The 20,441-nt window shown below is 32.3% G+C and overlaps 2 protein-coding genes across 2 annotated transcripts; one reads left to right on the top strand and one right to left on the bottom strand.

The window, feature by feature from the left end:
• Positions 1-5,077: 5,077 nt before the first annotated feature.
• On the top strand, positions 5,078-10,992 carry LOC111013149 (FAD/NAD(P)-binding oxidoreductase). Its single transcript, XM_022287542.2, has 13 exons — positions 5,078-5,338; positions 5,690-5,732; positions 5,978-6,053; positions 6,493-6,552; positions 6,695-6,745; positions 7,179-7,233; positions 7,360-7,430; positions 7,535-7,586; positions 7,927-8,004; positions 8,712-8,801; positions 9,556-9,669; positions 10,373-10,441; positions 10,546-10,992. The coding sequence occupies exons 1-13, from the start codon at positions 5,171-5,173 to the stop codon at positions 10,600-10,602; spliced, it is 984 nt and encodes a 327-aa protein (XP_022143234.1). The 5' UTR covers positions 5,078-5,170; the 3' UTR covers positions 10,603-10,992.
• A 2,319-nt stretch (positions 10,993-13,311) lies between these two features.
• Positions 13,312-15,760, bottom strand: LOC111013113 (uncharacterized). Its single transcript, XM_022287488.2, has 2 exons — positions 14,759-15,760; positions 13,312-13,662 (listed from the first exon to the last, which is right to left on the bottom strand). The coding sequence occupies exons 1-2, from the start codon at positions 15,185-15,187 to the stop codon at positions 13,507-13,509; spliced, it is 585 nt and encodes a 194-aa protein (XP_022143180.1). The 5' UTR covers positions 15,188-15,760; the 3' UTR covers positions 13,312-13,506.
• Between the last annotated feature and the right edge of the window lie 4,681 nt (positions 15,761-20,441).

Here is a 20,441-nt window from a genome sequence, read left to right as displayed (position 1 = left end):
AAACAATTTGATTTACACAATAAGTTTGTATATAATTTGAAGTTGAAAATGCAAATACAATTGGTAGCTTGAGTTTAACTTCTAAATTAACTACATGCCAAATAATTTTTAACCAACCACAAACTAATACCGGCCTACGCACCTAAAAGTCAAAAGGTTAAACTACCCAGGTAAATAATCTAATATTCTCCCCCATTCGCGTTTAATAGCAACTTGAAGAATATAAGTCCATTGATTAAGATATATATTCTCAATCAAAAGATTAAGATAAGAATTCACACTCACTTGTTGTTGAATTAAAAAATATACATTAAATTGATCAGCCTTCGATCGCTTGACCTTTCAAAATACCAAACTACATATTAATTTTTTTACAAAACAAACATCAGATATTTATTAAACATATATACAAGATTTAAAATTAAAGTTAATTACTTCTTCCCGTATAAACACAAATTATCTCCAAATGAGTTTGAGGTCTCTTGGTCATATTGACTTAAAGTTCTCAAGTTCAAACCTTGTAATGAGTTTAATACCAAAACTATTGATGTCTCCCGAATCCAAATCTTGGGACGAGTGTAGATATCCTGGCTAGATCCAAGAAAGTAAAGTTCCTGACTCCCCATATAATATATATGTATGAACACAAATTACACTCTCTCCCTCAAACTTTTCCCAAACCCTAATCCAAACATCTCTAGCTATGATCTATATCACCTAATATTAAACTTAATATTTTGAAGTTAAACCACATTTTATATATAATTACACGTTTTATAATTGTAAATTTTTCAAATTCGTGCCAACCTAATTACTCAACTTATCAAGGCATATACTCTTGATAAAAATGTTGGAAGTTTGAATTTACACTATCTTGATTCTAATCGGTATTAATAAAATATCAGCCTGATAAGAGAGAGAGGGAATAATATGGAGCCATGGGAGGTTTACACCAAATCTTATCCCCCAGTTTCTGTGGGATTTGGAACACAGACACACTTATATTGACATGACTTCTGATAGTTCTTTTCTTCTCTGTACATTACACATAAAACAAACAGTTTTTTTTCCCTTCATTTTCACTACTTTTTTTTGCAGGATGGATCTTATCATCTTCTCTCTTTGGTTGCCATTTCAGGCAGCACAAGTCTCAGAAGAAACTGCAGAGCTTTCAGAAGGGTTACATAGCCATTCCTCCATCAATTTTGCCCCATACATTCTTCTCCCCTTTACTTCACCATTAAAACCCTCACATAATCATAATATCACCTTCTTCTCTCTCTCTACAATTTGTACATGTATTATTTCAATGGGTATGTTATGATGATAAAGCATATATATTAATCCTTGCTTTTGTTGTTTAAATAAGTTCAAGTGATCAGGAACTAATACATTTTTTAATACATGCTCGATCTTCGTGTCATAGCTATCATATTACTTTTTGATTCACGACACCCAACACGTGAATTGTTTTTGTTGGTATAAAATGAGGAATAAGTAGTATTGTATTGACTTAAACTTGGTGAAAATAATCTCACTAATTATATTTTGTTGATCTCTTTTCTTATATATATTTATTTCTCTCCGTTGTTAATTTTTCTAACAGTAGTAATTAGTAGGAGGGTACCTAGCTACTTACCAATTACCAGTAGGCATTAAATTTGAAAAATACTTTGAGGATCAAATTTTGTGGATCGCTTCTACCAAAAATTGACAACCCTGCATTTTTTTCTTTCAAGAAATCTATGTTTTTGTATTTCTCTATCTTAATGGTTAAATAAGGACAAAATTGATCCTTACTAATAGGGAGCCAAATATTTTCCTTAAAATTTTATCTCGAAGAGAAAAAAATCAAAGGGTTAATAATACTTCTTTTGTGCTACTCATAGAGGAGGAAATAGATAAAGAAAACGGAAAATTTTCTCTTAGTTTCTCAACCTCTTGTTCCTTAAGGTTTGTATGTTCCTCTCAATGGGATGTTGATCTAACTTACTACGAAGACCTATACCAGACAACAACTCAACTTTGTAAAATCAAGAGTAGAATTTAATATTAACTTTGTTTGAGTGAGAATTCGAATCTTGACGAGTAGTTGTTGTACTGCACAAGTTGACAACTCCGGCCGTGGAATCAATATTGGTCCCTATATTACTTAGTTTTATTTTTCATGTTTGGGTTTGAATATTAATTAGAGGTAATATGTACAATAAGTTAATTTACTTCATACGTTTAGAGGTTTAGGATAGAAATATGTACATGTATTTCATATACATTGGGATCTTCTGTTTATTGGTTCTTATGCTAAATATTTTATTAGACTGAAAAGTCAAATAAATTTAATAAAAGAAAAAAGAGAAAGACATTGTCAGAAGAAAAAAGAAAGTTAGGAAAGAACCAAAATGTTTCTGAAAATCTGCAAGAATTTTCCAGTACTGGTCATCATCTTGAGCAATATATTGTACAAATTTTACTGAGCAACCAAACATGGCCAAACCTGACAGCTCCACCAATGGAGTCTGTCAACCAAATGAACTCACTGAGAGTGAGAAAAAGAGAAGAAAAGGGTGAAAAAAACAGTAACAAGTAAGTATATTTATGAGTACATCTTTCAAAATGATTTTAGAATGACATCATGTAATTTTAGAAAAAGAGATTTAATAATTTTGTATAATTAATTTCATGTCTAGTTACACAAATTTTCCAGTGATTTTAGGTGATTTTGGATGATTAATATATTATAGAGAGAAAAAAAAAGTTAGACAGAAACAAAAATTTTAGAGAGAGAAAAAATTTTTAGAAGAAATAAGCGTATAAAAAAGACAGACAAAAAGTTTAGAGAAAGATTATAAAAAAAAATTAGAGAGAAAAAGAATTAAATGTCTTCGAATTTCTAGAAGTTGTTAGGGAAAACATATCTATTTTAAAATAGAAATGATTTTAGTCCTGCCACGTCACTCCTAAACTAGTGATTCTAAAAGTAAAGGATTATAAGTGTTTTCTATTTATTTATTTTTTAAATTAATTTTAAAGAGTATTTTAAACCCATTAAAAATATTTCTTTTTCTAAATTTTAAAAAATCAAAATTAGTTTGAAAATTTTTAAAAATACTTTGCTTTATATATGAAATATTTCATTTTCTTTCTTCTAAAATTAGTTACAAAATAAATGTTTAACTTAAAATCTTTTCTTTTTTCACAATGCATCCAAAACTCATCCTTAGGGCTCCAAAAAAATATTATTATAAAAATTAAAAAAAATTATTAACCCTTTTAGAAGTCATTATCATAAAGAAAACCCTAACCCTAACCCTAGGCTTGTTAGATCAGTTTTGTTTCACTGCTAACATAAATTTTAATTTTCTTCATACCAAATATTTGGATGGCTAACAAATAATAATCCATAATACCATATTAAAATGGGAAGGCACATAAATTTCAGTGAAAGTGAAGCAAAGTAAAAAAATAAAAAAAACAAAAAGACATGGGGATGCATAGATCACTCAGAAATGGAAGTTGAATTTTTCTGATCTGTGTTTCTGAATTGTTGTTTTCCTCAGACATATCATCATGGGCAGCTTCCATTCCATTTATTCTCTTGTTTTTCTGTATAATAATTTATTATTGCCTCTCTCAATTCTTGGTCAAAAGGGCCTCCTACTTTCATAAACTAATATATAATAACTTTGCTTTTCTTAAAGATTCCAGTCACTATGAAAATAGTGGTACTTGTCAAAGTATTAAATTATCTACCAAATTCCTTCAGATAGCCAACTGGGTTTTATCTATTATTTGATTAGTCAAATCTCAAAAGGATTAAAATAAAAAATTAAAAGTTGCTAAGTTCAAGATTGGACCATTTAGAAACTTGTGTATGATATGATGAACCTCATCACCCCTTAGCTTTGTTCTCAACATATATAGTACTAGTTTTGGTTGCATCTTAAACATTTTTTAGCTAAATTATCTGTACTCACAAGAGACTTTTTGCATTCTAGATTTCTCCTTTTTCTGGTTTGGCTTCTTTTTGAATAGTTTGATTTAATATTTGTTCAAAAGAAGCGAATATATATATATATATATAATATAGATAATTTAATTGGTAGAGTGTCTTTCTCTTCTTATCCGTTGTGGTAGTGTACATCCGAGTCTTACACTATTTGTTGTATGATATTGTGTATCCATATTTTACAAATCTAGAGTTGAAATTTGAAACTTCAAATATGTAAGAGAGTTTTTTCTCTTTTTTTTAAATAAATAAAAAATCATTGAAAAGAAACATGACCACTAAAAGTTACATCAGAATAGTGGTGGTGACCATCAAACCAGCTTGCCTGTTAAAAAAACTAAGAATATAAATAAATTTTAGCTCACTAAAATTATACTTGGTTGAGGTATTATATATTTTATTATAAAGATTAAATGTTCAAATCTTCATCTTATTTCAAAAGAGAAAAAAATAATTTTTTAAAAGTTGAACTATGTTTAAGTTGGGATGGTTTTGGTAATAAATAAAATAAAATAAAAGAGAATTTATGAAAAGAAATTCCTACATTATTTTCAAATTATCACATATACCTTTTATTTCCATAGCTTACAATACTTAATACCGCAATATGTATTTAATTATTTGTTTCAAAATTGACCAATGTAATTTTCTTTCCATGTTCCAACAATGGTATTATCAGAATATTGAAAATTTTGAACTTTCAATGATAATGAGCTGTTCATATATTAAAAAAAAAAAAAAAAAAAGAAAACTAGCAACTTTTTTTTATTTAATAATATTTGTCAAAAGGGGACAAATGTGAAAATTTTCATAAATCAAGGGTAGTTTTGTCAATGAAAGAGTATAGCAGCCAAGGGCACTTACGGAAATTTCTCCTTTTGTTTCATCTGTTAAGGGCATCAGGCAGCCCAGCGAATAATTGGGTCTAAAAGGCTACAGGCCCAAACAGTCCAATTTGAGATGGGCTCAAGCAGGATCCAGAAACCAGCTCTGCTGCATATGTGGGCCTAGGCCCAACTTCAGAAGCGGGCCCCACAATTTCCATTTTCCATATTCCAAGCAAACTGGAGAAACGAAGGGGTTGATGTGCCGCTGCTACTGCTGCTGTGTTTCTGAATTCTGATTTCTGTTCACATTTCGTTGTCTTTCCTCTCTCCGGCGATCATGGCTACGTTCTTCAGAAGACTTGCTAAGGCTGCTCCAGCTCTACACTACAATGCATGTGGAGGCCAGTCAAAGTTCCAGTCCTCTAAGTTCAGATTCCCCATTGGAGCGATCGCTGCAGTTTCTGGTGGAATCTCGTATCTGTATTACGTTTCGTCTCCAGATTTGGTAATTCAGCTGGAATTTATTGTTTTCTTTTCTTCTGAGCTGTACAGAATGGAGTTATCCTGTCTCCAATTCTGTGCGCTGCTCATAATGGTTTTGACAATCATTCGCGAAGGCGCTTACATTGAATTGTTTACATTATTCTTTATTTCCATTATTTGAACTTATTATGATTGATTGAGTTGTCATCGTGATCGCGATTATAATACTCAGTACGATTAGTTTCGTTATCGGTTGTTCGTATAATACGGATATTGCTGTGTTTTCTTTCTTATGAGTACCGAAATTTAATGGACGTTTGGATCGAAGCGTCTCCTTGGAGCTTAACCTTCTACTGGCAAATTTTATTTACAGGTTCATCTAGATCAAAGCAATGAAGAAGGAAGCCCAAAAGTTGGTCAGTCTGTGTTATTCGCTCCTTCTATACAATTTTGTGATAAAAGTTAAAGAAAATCTGGCCCGAATGAACTTTTTAATTTGGATACCGAGTTTTACTATAACTCTCTGAAGTCATATGAAGCAGAAAATTTATTTTATTATTATACTTTATAACACGCTGAGAATTGAGAACGACTTTTATTTAATTTGCATATTGTTTCTTACATTTTATAAATTATGAAAAATGGTTTTGGGCATTTCCAGCTCTCAATGCAAACAAGTGGATCGAATTCAAGCTGCAAGACACTGCCCGGGTTACTCATGATACTCAGTTATTCAGGTACGAAATCTAGGGTGCCCGTTTTGTGGTATTTCAGTAAGATAATGAAGTATCTATTTGCTTTGTGTCAGTTTAATTTGCCGTTAACTTAGTGTGGTCTATTTATAACTGCCTTTATAATACTATATAGTATCGAGACATATCTTTAATTTGAGATTTCAGAGTATGAAATTGTTGTGGAGTTATAGCAGAAAACAATTACTGATACTACTGCTTAGGCTTTTTCCCTCGGAATAATGGTCGGAACTGCTAGTCTAATTACATTTCTTTAAACTAGAATTTTGTTTTTGTTTGCCCTCAGTTGTTTTCTTCTTTCTACTCTCCAATTTAATATAACCTCACCCAAGTCATGTATACACTTGTGCAACTAATTAAAAAATAGTTACTTTTTGGTGAACATTTATATTTGCAATATTTTCTAATACACAATTTGGGCCAGATTTTCATTTGATCCTACTAAAAAATTGGGGCTAGATACCGCTTCATGCCTCCTTACAAGGTATATTTCTCTATTTCCTTCTGTCCTCCACTCTGATTTTCCAATTAGACCATATAAGGTACATTTTTCTTTTCCTGAAATATGGTCATTTTTGCTAAGTTATTTCTTGGTTATTCATCCCGGTGCATTGTTGTAACCACAGAGCTCCAAGTGGGCAAGATGCTGAGGGGAAAATAAAATATGTTGTGCGCCCGTAAGTCTTCTTGTTCAAATATTGGCATGCTTGATTATAATTTTATCTGTATTTTATTAATGAAAATTTGGTATATCAGTAAGTTTGAGTTTTCAATGGTTTTGCATAGTGATAAAGGCTTTAGAATTCAGACAAGTGATTATGGATTCAAAATACCTAAGGCCAAGTCCTTGGGAAGTTGGGGTTTTCTGACCATTCTATGTTGTACGGACAAACTACATTCCCAGTTCGAATCTTTTTCATATTCAGCTATTGATGCCATCTTCCTGTTCACTATCAACCTCTACTTATGTTTCTTGATATCCATGAAATGATTTTATCAGCAAATTTTTTTTTTAAACATCAAGATGAGACTCAATTAGATCTATTGATGTACATAATGAAATGCACCGTATATATTTTTTTCTTTTTTATTTAATCATTTTTTGTCCAGGTATACACCTATATCAGATTCAGATGCAAAGGGATACTTTGATCTACTAATTAAGGTATATTATTCTTCATGCTATTGCCTATATCTCCTCAATTGGATATCTACTAATCCTTTTGAAAATTTCTTTATGAAGTGTGGTGTATTGTACTTAGGCCGTGGCTTTCCTGCATGAATTTTGCAGGTATATCCTCAAGGAAAAATGAGTCAGCATTTTGCTAGCTTGAAACCCGGGGATGTAGTTGAAGTGAAAGGGTATTTTCTTCTTATTATTATTTTGTATTCCTTCTTACCTTCATAATCATATCATGAATTGTATACCATATATGTCATACTTTTTCGCCTTTATTGCTGTGCAGCCCCATTGAAAAAATCAGATACTCTCCAAATATGAAGAAACACATTGGCATGGTAAGATGAGATTATCATGTTTTCTCAGAGTTCTTGTGAAATATAAGTAAACTTATAACTGTGCTGCTTCCCATATTATCATTTCTGGATTGCCAGTGTTATTCCCAGATTTTATATATATATATATATATTTTTTATCGACAAGCAAGTCATGTAACTTCTTTTGGAATGAGAATAATTCATTTCTATTTTATTTTTATGCACAGGATCTATTTGTGAACTCAAATGCAGCCTAATTGAAATTATAGAAACTAAATACTATGATCAACAAAAAATTAAAAAAAATATATGTGATCAACTGTAAGTTATATTCTCTAACTTCTGTTTTCTGCTCATGCAGATTGCTGGTGGCACAGGAATTACTCCAATGCTTCAGGTCATTGATGCTATTCTAAAAAATCCAGATGACAATACCCAGGTGCGCAATAATCTTTTCTTGCAAGGTTTATGGAACAATTCAAGACTGACCAGTATAGTCGAAATTCAAGGTTCCTGTACTTGCACTTTGAGGAGATTTTATGCAGTTGACTGCATGATAGACAAGATTATTTCTTTGTTCAATCACTTATTATTTTTTCTTTGAACTAGTAACACACTTTTCATTGATTGAGCAAAACATTACATCAGAAAACCTATTGTTTCCCCTATTTGGAGCTTACAAAAATGCACCCAATTGGAATCAATTACAAAAGAAGAATAATTGTAGAATGCATTTGATAGGGAAGAGTATGAAGTGAACTGAAACTTAGCTGTCAGCCATTTCATCCACTGTTTTTCTTTCCATTAGAATTCCAATTGTTTCTTTCGAAGTCATGTACACCATGCCACACCTTTGAGCACATTCATCCATAGAACTTTAGTTTTTTATTTGAAGATATGATCACAAAGCATATGTATTACATTCTCCTAGCTGAAAATTCAGACCCCCTGGAAAATTGAAACTGTTGTAGTATACATTCCAAGCATTTCCTATGGGCAGTAAAACAACATTTTCTTATAACACTTTAATGTATGAACTCAGAAAATTTTGAAAATAGACACCCATTGGTGTTTCTACGTTCTATTTACCTTCAACTTAGCTATAATTTTTTCATGGTTGCTTAACATATCCTTAAATGCTTACAGGTCTCACTGCTTTATGGGAATGTGTCTCCTGATGACATTTTGCTTAAACAGAAACTTGACTTACTTGCTGCTAGCCACCCAAATTTGAAGGTATTATCATCTGTTACAGACTTGAAAAGTTGCTGTAATTTTTAGAACTCGGATGTTCTATCAAATGACTGTGATTTCCATCAAAAAATGATTGTGTGATGAATGATGACATATTAAGAATCAGTTTGAGTAGTGTGTCTATGTGAAGTGCACTCTATGACATGTGAGATGTGTTAAACAAGCACATTATTGAAATTTTGACGTGCTGCAAAGAAATGAATGAAATAGAATATGAGAAAAAACTAAAGTTTCGACATGCTCAGAGAAATAGATATTCATAAATCTGGTTAGAGGACTACTCACGTGAGTCAATGGTGCTGTCACCAAGGATGCACATCTCCTCTAATTTCTTTTTTTTTCGGGTTTTCTGTATGTACTAAAAAACTAAAACTAAAACAACAAACAAAAAGAAGTATTGAAAAGTTGGACAACATGATAAAATTTATGTTTGTGTTGATGCTCATATTAGGTATATAAAGGACAACAAATTATTCTAAAAAATGGAAATATCTTATTAGTAAATATTTGTATAGGCTGTTGCATCATGGTGCATCTAGTATTATAAGATTAGATCTTTGTTTTTCATATTTCAATTGAAGTTAATACTGTGAAACAGAACTGAAAATATATCCTGATGCTTTACACATTTACCATGAAAAATGATTTAATTATTTCCCCTTCTTTTGCATGCTTGTATCAATTTTTTTTTCCTGCCTCTTAGTAATAGTGATGCACTCTATGGTAATAAATGTAGATATTTTACACGGTTGATAATCCATCAAAGAACTGGAAGGGTGGGCAGGGATACATATCAAAGGATATGGCCGTCAAAGGCTTACCAGCCCCTGGGAATGACACACAAATCCTCGTAAGTGTTTATTGTTGTGTAATTCATCAGTACTTGAAAATCTTTGCAGTTCTTGTCTACCTCATGGATATATGATCAGCAAAAACTAGCCTACCAGTCATTTCCCTGTGTGGGAAGGAAAATAAAAAAATAGTTCTAGTGATCTTTGTGTTCCCTCTTCCTTCTATGGTTCCCATCATCATAATAATATACTGAAGCATGCTGTTGCATGTCTACTGGGTCCTCTAAATATGGTACCTTCAAGGCATAGCGGCTAATCCTTCATTTCATCTAGACCTATGTGCACCGTATATCAAGTTGAGCCTGTGGAGCTAGGGGCATATATGTAGGTCCTATTCTAGCCAAAATTTTTGTCCGCCTTTGAGTTCCTCATTATGACAACCGAACTATGTCATGTAGTTCCATAATGATAGCACAAACAGTATGGTTCATCTGCCTTGAAATAGGGGCAATGATATTGGGGAATATCTACTAACTGCATTTCATCATTTTCTTAATTCTTAATGGTGCTAGCTTCATATTTCTTTCATGCATAGGAAGATGAGGCATTTGAGCCCTTCCTTCACCCAATATGTTGTTGAATCTACATATATATTCACGTGGATAGATGCAAGTGGATTGGTACTTAGTCTAGTTAACTTCTACACTAGGAGTCTATAACTCTGTATTGTTTGGTTAAAATGATAAGAAATTATGTGTTCAGGTATGCGGTCCACCAGGGATGATGAAACACATATCTGGGGAGAAGGCTAAAGATTACTCACAGGGAGAGGTATGTTAATATAGTTGGGATTTTTCTGTCTTTTCATTAACTTTAATTGATTTACCAACTGTTATTAAATATTAATGCACATCTAATTTCCTGCTTTCATGCAGCTTTCTGGCATACTTAAGGAACTTGGATATACTGAGGAAATGGTTTACAAATTTTGAGAAGATTGGCACAAAATTTTGAGCTGTCGACGTTTAAACTTTATGTGAGGAAGTATTTTCTGAAGCGTAGGTAGATTTGACCAAAATTTCAAATCAAAATAATTTATAAGGTAATGGCATTAGATAAATTAATCTTGTGAAGGCCAGTTTATGTTGGCTTTTTTTTCTTTTTCTTGAAATGTATAACACGTAGCTCTAGCTGTTTGTTCCATGTCATGAAGTCTGAGTAAAATAGCATATCAGCCGTGGCTATGAGCACTGCCTCTGGATAAATGGGTCGGCGTCTTCTCTAATTCCTAGGGAAATAATAGTACAACTGCTTCTCCACAAGTGGTTCGTATCTTGTACATTTAACAATTTTCAATTGAAGACGTGTTTAAATTTGATTTATATGATCTTGATTGTATCAATTAATTAGAAACTTCTCCAATTCTTAAAGCAACCTTGACTTAGCTGCTGCTTTCAAAACGTAGTTGTAAATTCTGATGTCGCTCCGAGATAGGTTAGGTAGATATGAAAGTAGGCATTTGATGATGACGCATTGGGAGGAAAACAGCAGGATCCTTTCATTTATGTCCTATTACTATGTTATCCTATGGGCAATGGGATCAGATCCATGCCGTCTTAAGAGGTACATTTTCTCACAATGAATTTCACCAATTATGTGCCTATCCTTTAACATTAGGGTTATAAAAATGTATATAATTTTATTTAAATGTATAGGTAAATTTTTTGCTTTTATCCTATTTCCCAAAATTAGTATTTAAGAAAAAAAATTTTAGCACCTATGAAATATTTAGTCTTGTACTTAGCACAACCTTTATCAGTTAAGATTGGGAAACAATCACTTTTAAGATCTCAACACCCGTTAACAGGTACAGGAATTACAATCCAGGTTGTGGTCCTATAACAAATGGACATCTGACTACTTTTTTATCGAAAGAAAATTGAAGTCTGAAGGTAATATCTCAAACCTACGGTGGGTCAATTTGCTATCGGACCACATCATGGGCCGCAGGATTTTTCCTAGCATGCAGTAAGTATTCCTTAAAATTCCTTTTTATTCAAGAGGGATGAAATTGGGGTCTCATTTTGCTCAAGAGAACACTTTTTTCTAATTTATTTACCCTTTGTTTTTGAGAAGGCTTGCCAATGCAAGTGATAAGTGTGTATGAGATGAAAAGTGCGCGCCTTCAATATTTTCTGGAAACCCAGGGTCAGCTACCATTGACCAATAACTGGTTTTTCGTTAGGCTATGATTTCTCTTAGGTTGGAAGGTAGGATAGTTCTTTAATATTCTCGTAGAAGAAAAGAATGGAGTTATTCTTCATGAAACTAAACTTTGATCATGTTGGCAATAAAGCAAAATAGGTTCAGGAAGCATCAGAGGGGAAAAAGTTGTATAGTGTCGGAGTTTAAGGTGAACTTGTTTTAGGGATCTGAGATTCTCCATACGAATTTCTACTTGTAGAGGGGTAAGGACCAACGCTGAGATCAAAGCAAAGAAACTAGGGATTTTTCGTGGAAAGTGGGCCACCTAAACCAATCTAATTCTAGACCAGCTCATTTTAAGGGACCTAAACCACCAATTTAATGAAACATGCAGGATGAAGCTCACTTAGTCACTAGCGAACGAAGTTGGCTCACTCATTCAATGACTAGAAAGTGCAATCAGAAAAAGCAAGGGAAAGTGGGACAAGGCTAAGGGCTTACCAGAAGATGATGCCAATAATTAGGTAAAGTATAATGAGCCTACGCTCATCATGGATTCGTCATTGAGTTTGAGTGTCTAGCATTTTATGATCCTTTCAGGATATCGGGCTATCCCCAACTTTCTTAGTCATTTACGGAGAAGATCAGCCCTGAATCCATTATTGACAAGTTTCTACCAACATAAGATCAAGTCACTAGTCAAAATGGATATCAAAGCGTGTAGATTACACCATTTGGGCTCTTTCTTTTAGAATGTTTTTCTAGCTCCCTTATAAACTATGATCATACATTCAAGAAGCTATGATATCATAGCTTCTATTTGGCAAGGACAAAGCGTCAAAACCTATGGCAATGTCCAAACTAGAGAAGAAGCCTCACGTTCAAGAAGCCTAAGGATACATCAATCACCTTTGCATTCTTTACCCTTTCACTTATCGGTGATGGACGAGTGTTCTCAAAGTCCTTGGTTCCTCCTCGTGCTCATAGGAAGTGTTGATTGTTTTTCATTTTAAGATCCCCTAGGGCCAACCCTGTAGGTTGAAGACTTTGGGGTGCAATGGCTCCTAGTTATTGTGTTAGGTACTTCGAGTAAATAACTTAATAAATAAAGTCCATTAATATGTCTCTTGAGACTAATGATAAATACATGATTCTAGTGAATTAGTGGAATGACGCCGTATCCTATGATTAAAATAAAAAATATCCTAATGGCAAAATCCTTTGGTCGTATGGCTTGCAAGGTTCCCCTTTTTTACTTATAGATTGAAAAGATGTAGTTTTGAGGTAAGGACTTTTGGATCTAGGTTTCAATCATCCAAGTGAAAAAATTCAACAAATGAAATTTCTCTTTATCTTTTCGAAGTTGGTTATGATATGCATAGGTCTATTGATTAGTGGAATTGCATCTTACCATACTTACCAAAGAAAAAGAAAAGAGATGGCGAAGAACAAAAAACCGTTCTTTGTACTATTGTAGTTGAAAAATTGAATAGATCTTCATCCAACAGCATTCCTTCATTTTCCCAACTTTTATTTTGAATTACAATAAATAGAGGAGAAATTTGTGCATCATGTACAAATTTCTGGATAAATAAAATTATAGAAATAGGGGTGGGGGCAGGGAAGAAGAGCAACAACAAGAACAAAATAACTTCTGTATATTGATCTTTACATAGGTTCATTCTGTGAACTCATTCAGTAGCTTTCTGAATCTTCGTTCTAAACAACAAAATATATAGTTTCTCCATTGAAAAATAAAGGAAGCAACCTGTTGAGTGGGTCACAAATGACCCAAAACTTGAGCCCACAATACAATGCCAGGCCGGCCCATGAACTTTATCAAACTCCTGCATTAGGCCCAATTTAATTAGTATAAATTAATATATAAAAAAAGTGGGGTGTATCAAAGTTTTTTATTTTGGGTTTTTCAGGAGAGAATAGTTTAGAAAAATGAGGTAGCATAGATTTTTTTATCCATCCTTACTACAGAGTAATTTTTTTCCCTTTTTGTGATATACAAATTACGTCATTACCCTCTCTTTTTTCCTTAACAAATGGACTACTTTAAAACTCTCTATTGCAATCCATCTAGCAACCACGTTTCTTCTCACAACAAACTTATTTCTTCCAATCCATCTTGCAAACTTCATCTCTCTCTACCAATCTCGATCTCAAAATCTTGCAATCCACCTCAGCCTCATTTCATAACCAATCTTAGTCATACTAATTTAGTAATTAGTGAGTTCTCTTAAGACGATTAGGAAATTAACAACAGTCATCAGTCAAGTGATGCACATGGTTTGTTAGGATTAGGAAAGGGAAGGGTTCCATTTGACTGAAATATTAGATTATTAGCTTAAAATATGTGCTAATCACTATGTGTTACTAATCTAATCACATGGGTTGTCGGATCCTTGACTCAATGCCCAGTTGAATGCTGTCTGAAAATTTTAGATAATATAATGCATTGCCAGATTTAGTGTTTGAACAACTGTCTGATTGATCAGAAACATGGACCACAGAAAGAAAGATCGTTGGGGATGATGTGATGCAGACTAAGTATTTGAAGAATTCAAATGGACCCCAGAGAATTAGAAATGTTATGATTTTCATTTCCCATTGATTTCTTCTTTCTGAATATGACCAAAAAGGGAGGAAGAAAGTAACAAACAAGGGGCCTTCTGTTCTGCTTTCCTTTTGAGCATTTCCTCAAACCAGATCAATATGAGATTCCCAATACCCAAAAAAGAAAAACAGAAAAACACTGTAGCAAAAGTGAGAATTTGACCAAAGCTTTTCATTTTGTGAAACCCCATTAATGATTTGTTCCTAAAATCTCCTGTATACTACAGTGAGGCCAAAGAGAAAAGAGAAATGATTCGAAGGACCAAAAACGAAAAATCTCACTGAGAGACCACAAAACTTGCTAATATAGAAGAATACCTTTTTAATACTGTGAGCCATGTGTTTTGAGCTGAACTTCTCCAAGCTGTCATAACTTCTCCTTGCAGACCTAAAAGCTTGAAGCTGCATCATTTCAGGCATGTCTGATACCAATACCTTCACTTGAAGAAATGCAGCCACTGATGCCAAGTTTGTTTCCACATGGGAAACTGACTTCCTACCCTCAACAACCAGCAGCTTTCTCCCCCCCATTCCCTCGCCACCGTCCCCGCCACCGCCTCCTCCCTCCATTCCTCTCCGACCGCCATGCTGATCAGTTGCTTTCTTAGATTTCCTACCCAGCCAGTTATACTTATAAACAGGTACTCTGTCCAACGGAGCAGGATCGAATGCCGCTGTATCGCGAGCTCCATCACGGGACTTGTAGAAGGATTTGAATCCTTTTATTTGCTTGTTTAGGGTAGCCATTATATGATCTCATGGAGAATATGGTTGGTTCAGCTATATAAAGAGGAAGATGAGCCAAGCCAAAGGGAGGTGTTTGGAAATATGAGAACCCAAGAAAGCCCCATTAGAACATAACTGATTAGGGAAGTGGTTGATTTGAGAATAATCTAAAGAGGCAAACCATGTGTTATTGCCTTCGATCAAGGATAATAAATTGCTTGTCAATGCTTGTGAAAGATTTGATATATTTTGTTCTTTGTTAGCAAAAAAATAATGCCTTTTTTATTGGAAAAAAAGAGAAATTCTGAGGTGGGCCAATGTTATTGGTAGTCTGGGGCATATTTGTCCTACTGTGGAACTGCTCCAAGACAGCCTAACAGAAAGGACACCCACCCCTTCACAGCTTATTTGTAGGGTAAGCTTCCCTTAAACTATATGGTAGGTTGATTTATTTGTCCAAAGGAAAAGAAAAAAAAAATGCTTCACAAAATCACAGTTGTGGAGAGTCTGGAGACCGTAGGATGTTGTGAAGACCAAAAACATGTTTTTTCAATCAATATGTGTGTGTGTGTGTGTGTGTATATGATTTGGTTATTATATATTGAATATGTGATGACATTCATTTTTTTTCTGGTTTGTCCTTTTTCTTTTTATTAAAGTATTTAAGGAATATGGGGAGGAATATCATTCTGAAAAAAGCTTTTTTTTTTTTAGTTCTTGGAAATCTTTGGAGAAATTTGTTTCTTGCTCTCGGTCTGTTTTTATACACCTAAAATTACCATTAACTAGTAACCACTTGAGGGAAAAAAAAGGATCCAAATTTATCTGTTTGACATTTTCCTATAAAGTGTAAAAATAATGCAACAAAATATAAACTAGCAAGGTTTCTTTTGTAAAAAAAAAATAATTACTGTTCACCAATATTTTATTTTAAATAAATCCTAAGCTTTTCAGCCAATAATAGCTTGAAAAGTACATTTTATAATACATAAAGTATGAACCTAAAAGTGGAATAGGTTCCTTATTGTTATTATTTTTTTTTAAATAATCCTATGCCAAACGCCGCCGTGAAGCTAGGCTCTAGCATGTGCTCCACCTCTTGTTTATCAACAAAAACTAAAAAAAAGTGAAATCTTTTTTTTTTCCCTTACGGAAGAAAAGTGAAATCAATAATAATAATTAATTAATGTACAATATTTCTTTATGTCATTTTGTGGAAAATTATTTCGCAAATAGGGTGTGGAGTTTGAGGCCAAATAATTGGTGGGTTTTTCAATTAAGTGGGTTATCAATAATTAATGAGGAGACAATTGATATGTTGCTTTTTTCTTTTTTTGAAACAACAATTGATATGTTGCTAGGTTACCTTTCTTGTAGAGTAGCATGCTAAAATAACAGTTTATAGATAATTTTAGGAGATGAGGAAAAAAAAATTAGAGATTTTAGATGTATAGCTACTTTTTAAAATGTTTATTAAGGATATAAGTTACTATTCTCAATTATTCATGAATTCTACTCAATTATAGGTTTTTGATACTTGTTGAAAGGCATGTTATTAATGATGCATTTCAAGTAATTTATATGTGCAAAAGCGGTATCTGGACTGTGGACTCAATTTCTTATAATTTCACTCATAAAAAATCCGAGTTTGTTTCTTTTTATCTATAATATGTAGTAAAAGTTTTAATGAGTGGAAGCCTTTACCATTGAAGTTTGTTCATATTAGTTTGAAAATTTAATAGTTAAACATAGCTCAACAGTTAAGACATCTTGTTCCTGGTTATTCTTAGTTAAAAGTTCAAACACCTACCTCCACATTTATGGTACCAAAAAAGAAAAAAATGATAATTTGTCATATTCTGTTTTTGGATTCAATATCTAAATATTATTGAGTAATTTGCTGAACAATATCTAATAATTATGAAGGGCTATAATTAAAACATTGAATAATTATATCTAATAATTATAGTTATTAATATAACTAAAACAACTCTTTATAAATTAGTGGTGTTTAATTTTACTATTTGTTATATTTTTATTGATTAGTAACTAATATTTCTTCTTTTATTTTTTTTTTCAAAGCAAAACCAAATACTTACAAGAAAAGTTCATTTTTCGTCGGTGACTCAACTTTTAATACTTGTATATCCATGTGAGTTATCTAATGTTATTCTCATTTAAAAAATCATTAATGCTCAACTTACTTATTTTATTGTTAAGAAGTAACATATTAAAGTGCATATGATTATCATTTTCATTATCAAGTTACTTTATTATGTAAAAATATAGGTAATACTTCATAGTGAATCTATTTGTAGCTTATATTATAGTCTTTATATAATATTAGAAAACAATAAAGCCATATTATTTCAACACTTAATTGTAAAAAAGTAGGGTATGCATGTCATTGATGAATAAATAAGAGATAATATCTTCGGATGTCTATTTTAGAAACTTATTTACATAAATGTCTAAAGTTTTCCAATTTTACAGTTTTAGATTTCTCCATGTAGGATTTTTTTAAATGCCGATTTTATCCTTATTTATTATATACACTTTTATTATAGTTTTTTTTATTATTTTGAAATTTAAAATATTTAATTGCATAATTGTAATCATATTCCTTTAATTATTGTGGACCCCATATAAATTTTCAACACTAATCCCTTAATTCACTCCTCCAAAAAAGATTTTTCCTATAATTTACCATTATTATTAATTAAAAAAATATCCAATTTTGATCCAACAATATTTTTTCATATGATTTTTTCCGTGTGAAGTTCCCACACAATTGACCACTCCAGTTTGAAATTGTTTGATTAAATTACATTGGAGCCAACCACACTATCAATTTTAGGGGTTTCCTTTTAGGGGTTTCCTTTCACAAATCCATGATGGTCTCCTAGGTAAATAAAATAGCTAGAATTATGTATAAGATATATACCACATATACAATATATTCTAATATTTACAATATATGTTGCTTCAGTCAATATATTCTCATATACTATATATTCTCATATATTCCCATATATACAATATACAGTTATAACATATATTCTACTTGTACTTTTGAAATCTACTATTATTCACACGATGTAATTAACATTATGTATATACCATGAAGACTTTTGAATTCAAATATTATTATGGATACGGTTAATATAATTTATATACCTATTAATATTGTTTTATAACTTACAAACTATGTATTATTCAAACTTTATAGAGAATAATTAGATATCAATGTCAATGATTTGTATTTCTATAAATATTATGGAACTAAATGTATACACTATAAGATATATCTCATATATCCCTATATATACTGATGACAAAGCGATGAAATCAAACTCACTATAAGATGTATCCCTAGATATACACTAGTTCACACCTACATTTTGCACTACTGAAATCTAGGTGCGTACAAAAATAGTGTTAAACTATACAAAATCATAAATTGAAAAAAAACCATGGAATATATATGTGTATGGAAGGGGTTTAACAGTAAAAAAAAAACAATGAGTTTTCAACATTGTTCAAATCTGAAATAAAAAAACTTGGAGGATATATTGGAATGAAAAATATATCATGGTGAGACAAAACTATTTTCCAATCGGCGAGATGAAGGAGACGACGAACGAAGACGAAGGAGCGCAGACGGCGAATGGAGACGAAGGAGCGCAGACGGCGGATGGAGACGAAGGAGCGGACGAAAATCGAACGAGAGAGGAAGAATATAGAACTACTCCGACGATGAAGAATAATGGAGACGACGACCGGAGACGAAGAACGTTGACGAAGCCGGAGATGGAGGAAAGCAGACGGTCGGAGACGAAGAACAAAAGTCGGAGAGAAGGAGCGCAGACGGCCGGAGATGAAGGAACACAGATGGTAGAAGACGAAGGAGCGTAGACGGCCGGAACGGAGGAGCGTAGACGGCTGAAACGAAGCAGTCTTCGAACAAGAGAGGAAGAAGAAAAATCGGAGGAGGGGTTTTCAAATTTTTTCAATTATGGAAGATTTTGGGAATTTGATTAGTATTTTGGGATTTGGGATTTGGTATTTGGTATTTTTTACTTTTGGAAAGTCTTAATTAGGCAAAATTTAAGGGATTTAAATGGTAACCTCAATGGTATACCAGTAAATTGGGTGATGGGTACCATCTTAAATTGGGTTGTTTGATAACAAAAGTGCAAATTTTATACATTCAATCTTTTTATGTAATTATGATATCTAATCATTTTATGTAATTATGATATCTAAATAGGCTATGAATGTACTCATCCCAATAAATAATGCTTTAATTCATATCTCTCTCTCTCAATAAATTAGCCTTTTAGTCTCTTCCAATCCCAAACATTTTTTGCACACATATAGAGGGAGACCATACTTGCCAAGACAGCTAGCTATCACATTCCCATTAAAAATAAAATCATATTATATAATAACATAAGATAAAGAGAATTTGACAATGACCAAAAAAAATTGACATGCCTCCAATTTTTATGAAGTGGAGTGTATATGACCCATAAAACAAAGAGAATATTGAACAATCTTCTCCATTTACATGGGCCCAATGTATATGGGTGATGTAGCTTTGGACATATTAGTGGTTTAAACCTATTTTTTCACCCAAAATTTTGTATTTATTCTATTTTAATAACTAAATATTCAAATATTCTATTTTAGTTCAAAAATTTATTTCAATCCTTGCTATTTGTTTTTATTTAATTATTTACCGTAGATATATTCTATTTTGAGACGCAACATCTGACCTACTACATGTGACTTCAAATATTTGTCTATGTAAACATATATTCACTAGATAAATGAACAAAATACGTGTCTATATTAAATATCTATTAAATAATTTAAAACTAATATTGAAAATAATAAGAACCTGTGTAGTTTTTTATACAAAGCTCAAAGATTATACAACGTGTTTGAAATTTAATAACAAACATAGAATAAATATGATTATTTTGGGACTAAAATAAAATTTAAACCTACGCATGTAACAATCATTTCTTGATTGAAAAAGTTTTTGATTAGAGAGAATGAAAGAAGGTAAAAAAATGAAATTTCTAAACACGGATCATGTCTCAATTTGGTGGGGATCAAAGCAAAGACGATAGTGAAAAAGCAAAGAGAAGCACTTGAGTCCAAATAATATACAACTGAAGTTGCATTTGACAAATTTCCACTCTCTTATTATACATCCAAAGTTTAAATAAACTTATTTCAAACCACAATAATTTCGAAGGTGGAATTG

The sequence above is a fragment of the Momordica charantia genome (assembly GCF_013281855.1).
Source record: "Momordica charantia cultivar OHB3-1 chromosome 8 unlocalized genomic scaffold, Mcharantia_2.0 BLBB01000008.1, whole genome shotgun sequence".
Classification (NCBI taxonomy): Eukaryota; Viridiplantae; Streptophyta; class Magnoliopsida; order Cucurbitales; family Cucurbitaceae; genus Momordica; species Momordica charantia.
Note: the sequence above shows the minus strand (reverse complement) of the source record. Positions and strands in the feature narration are given on the sequence as shown.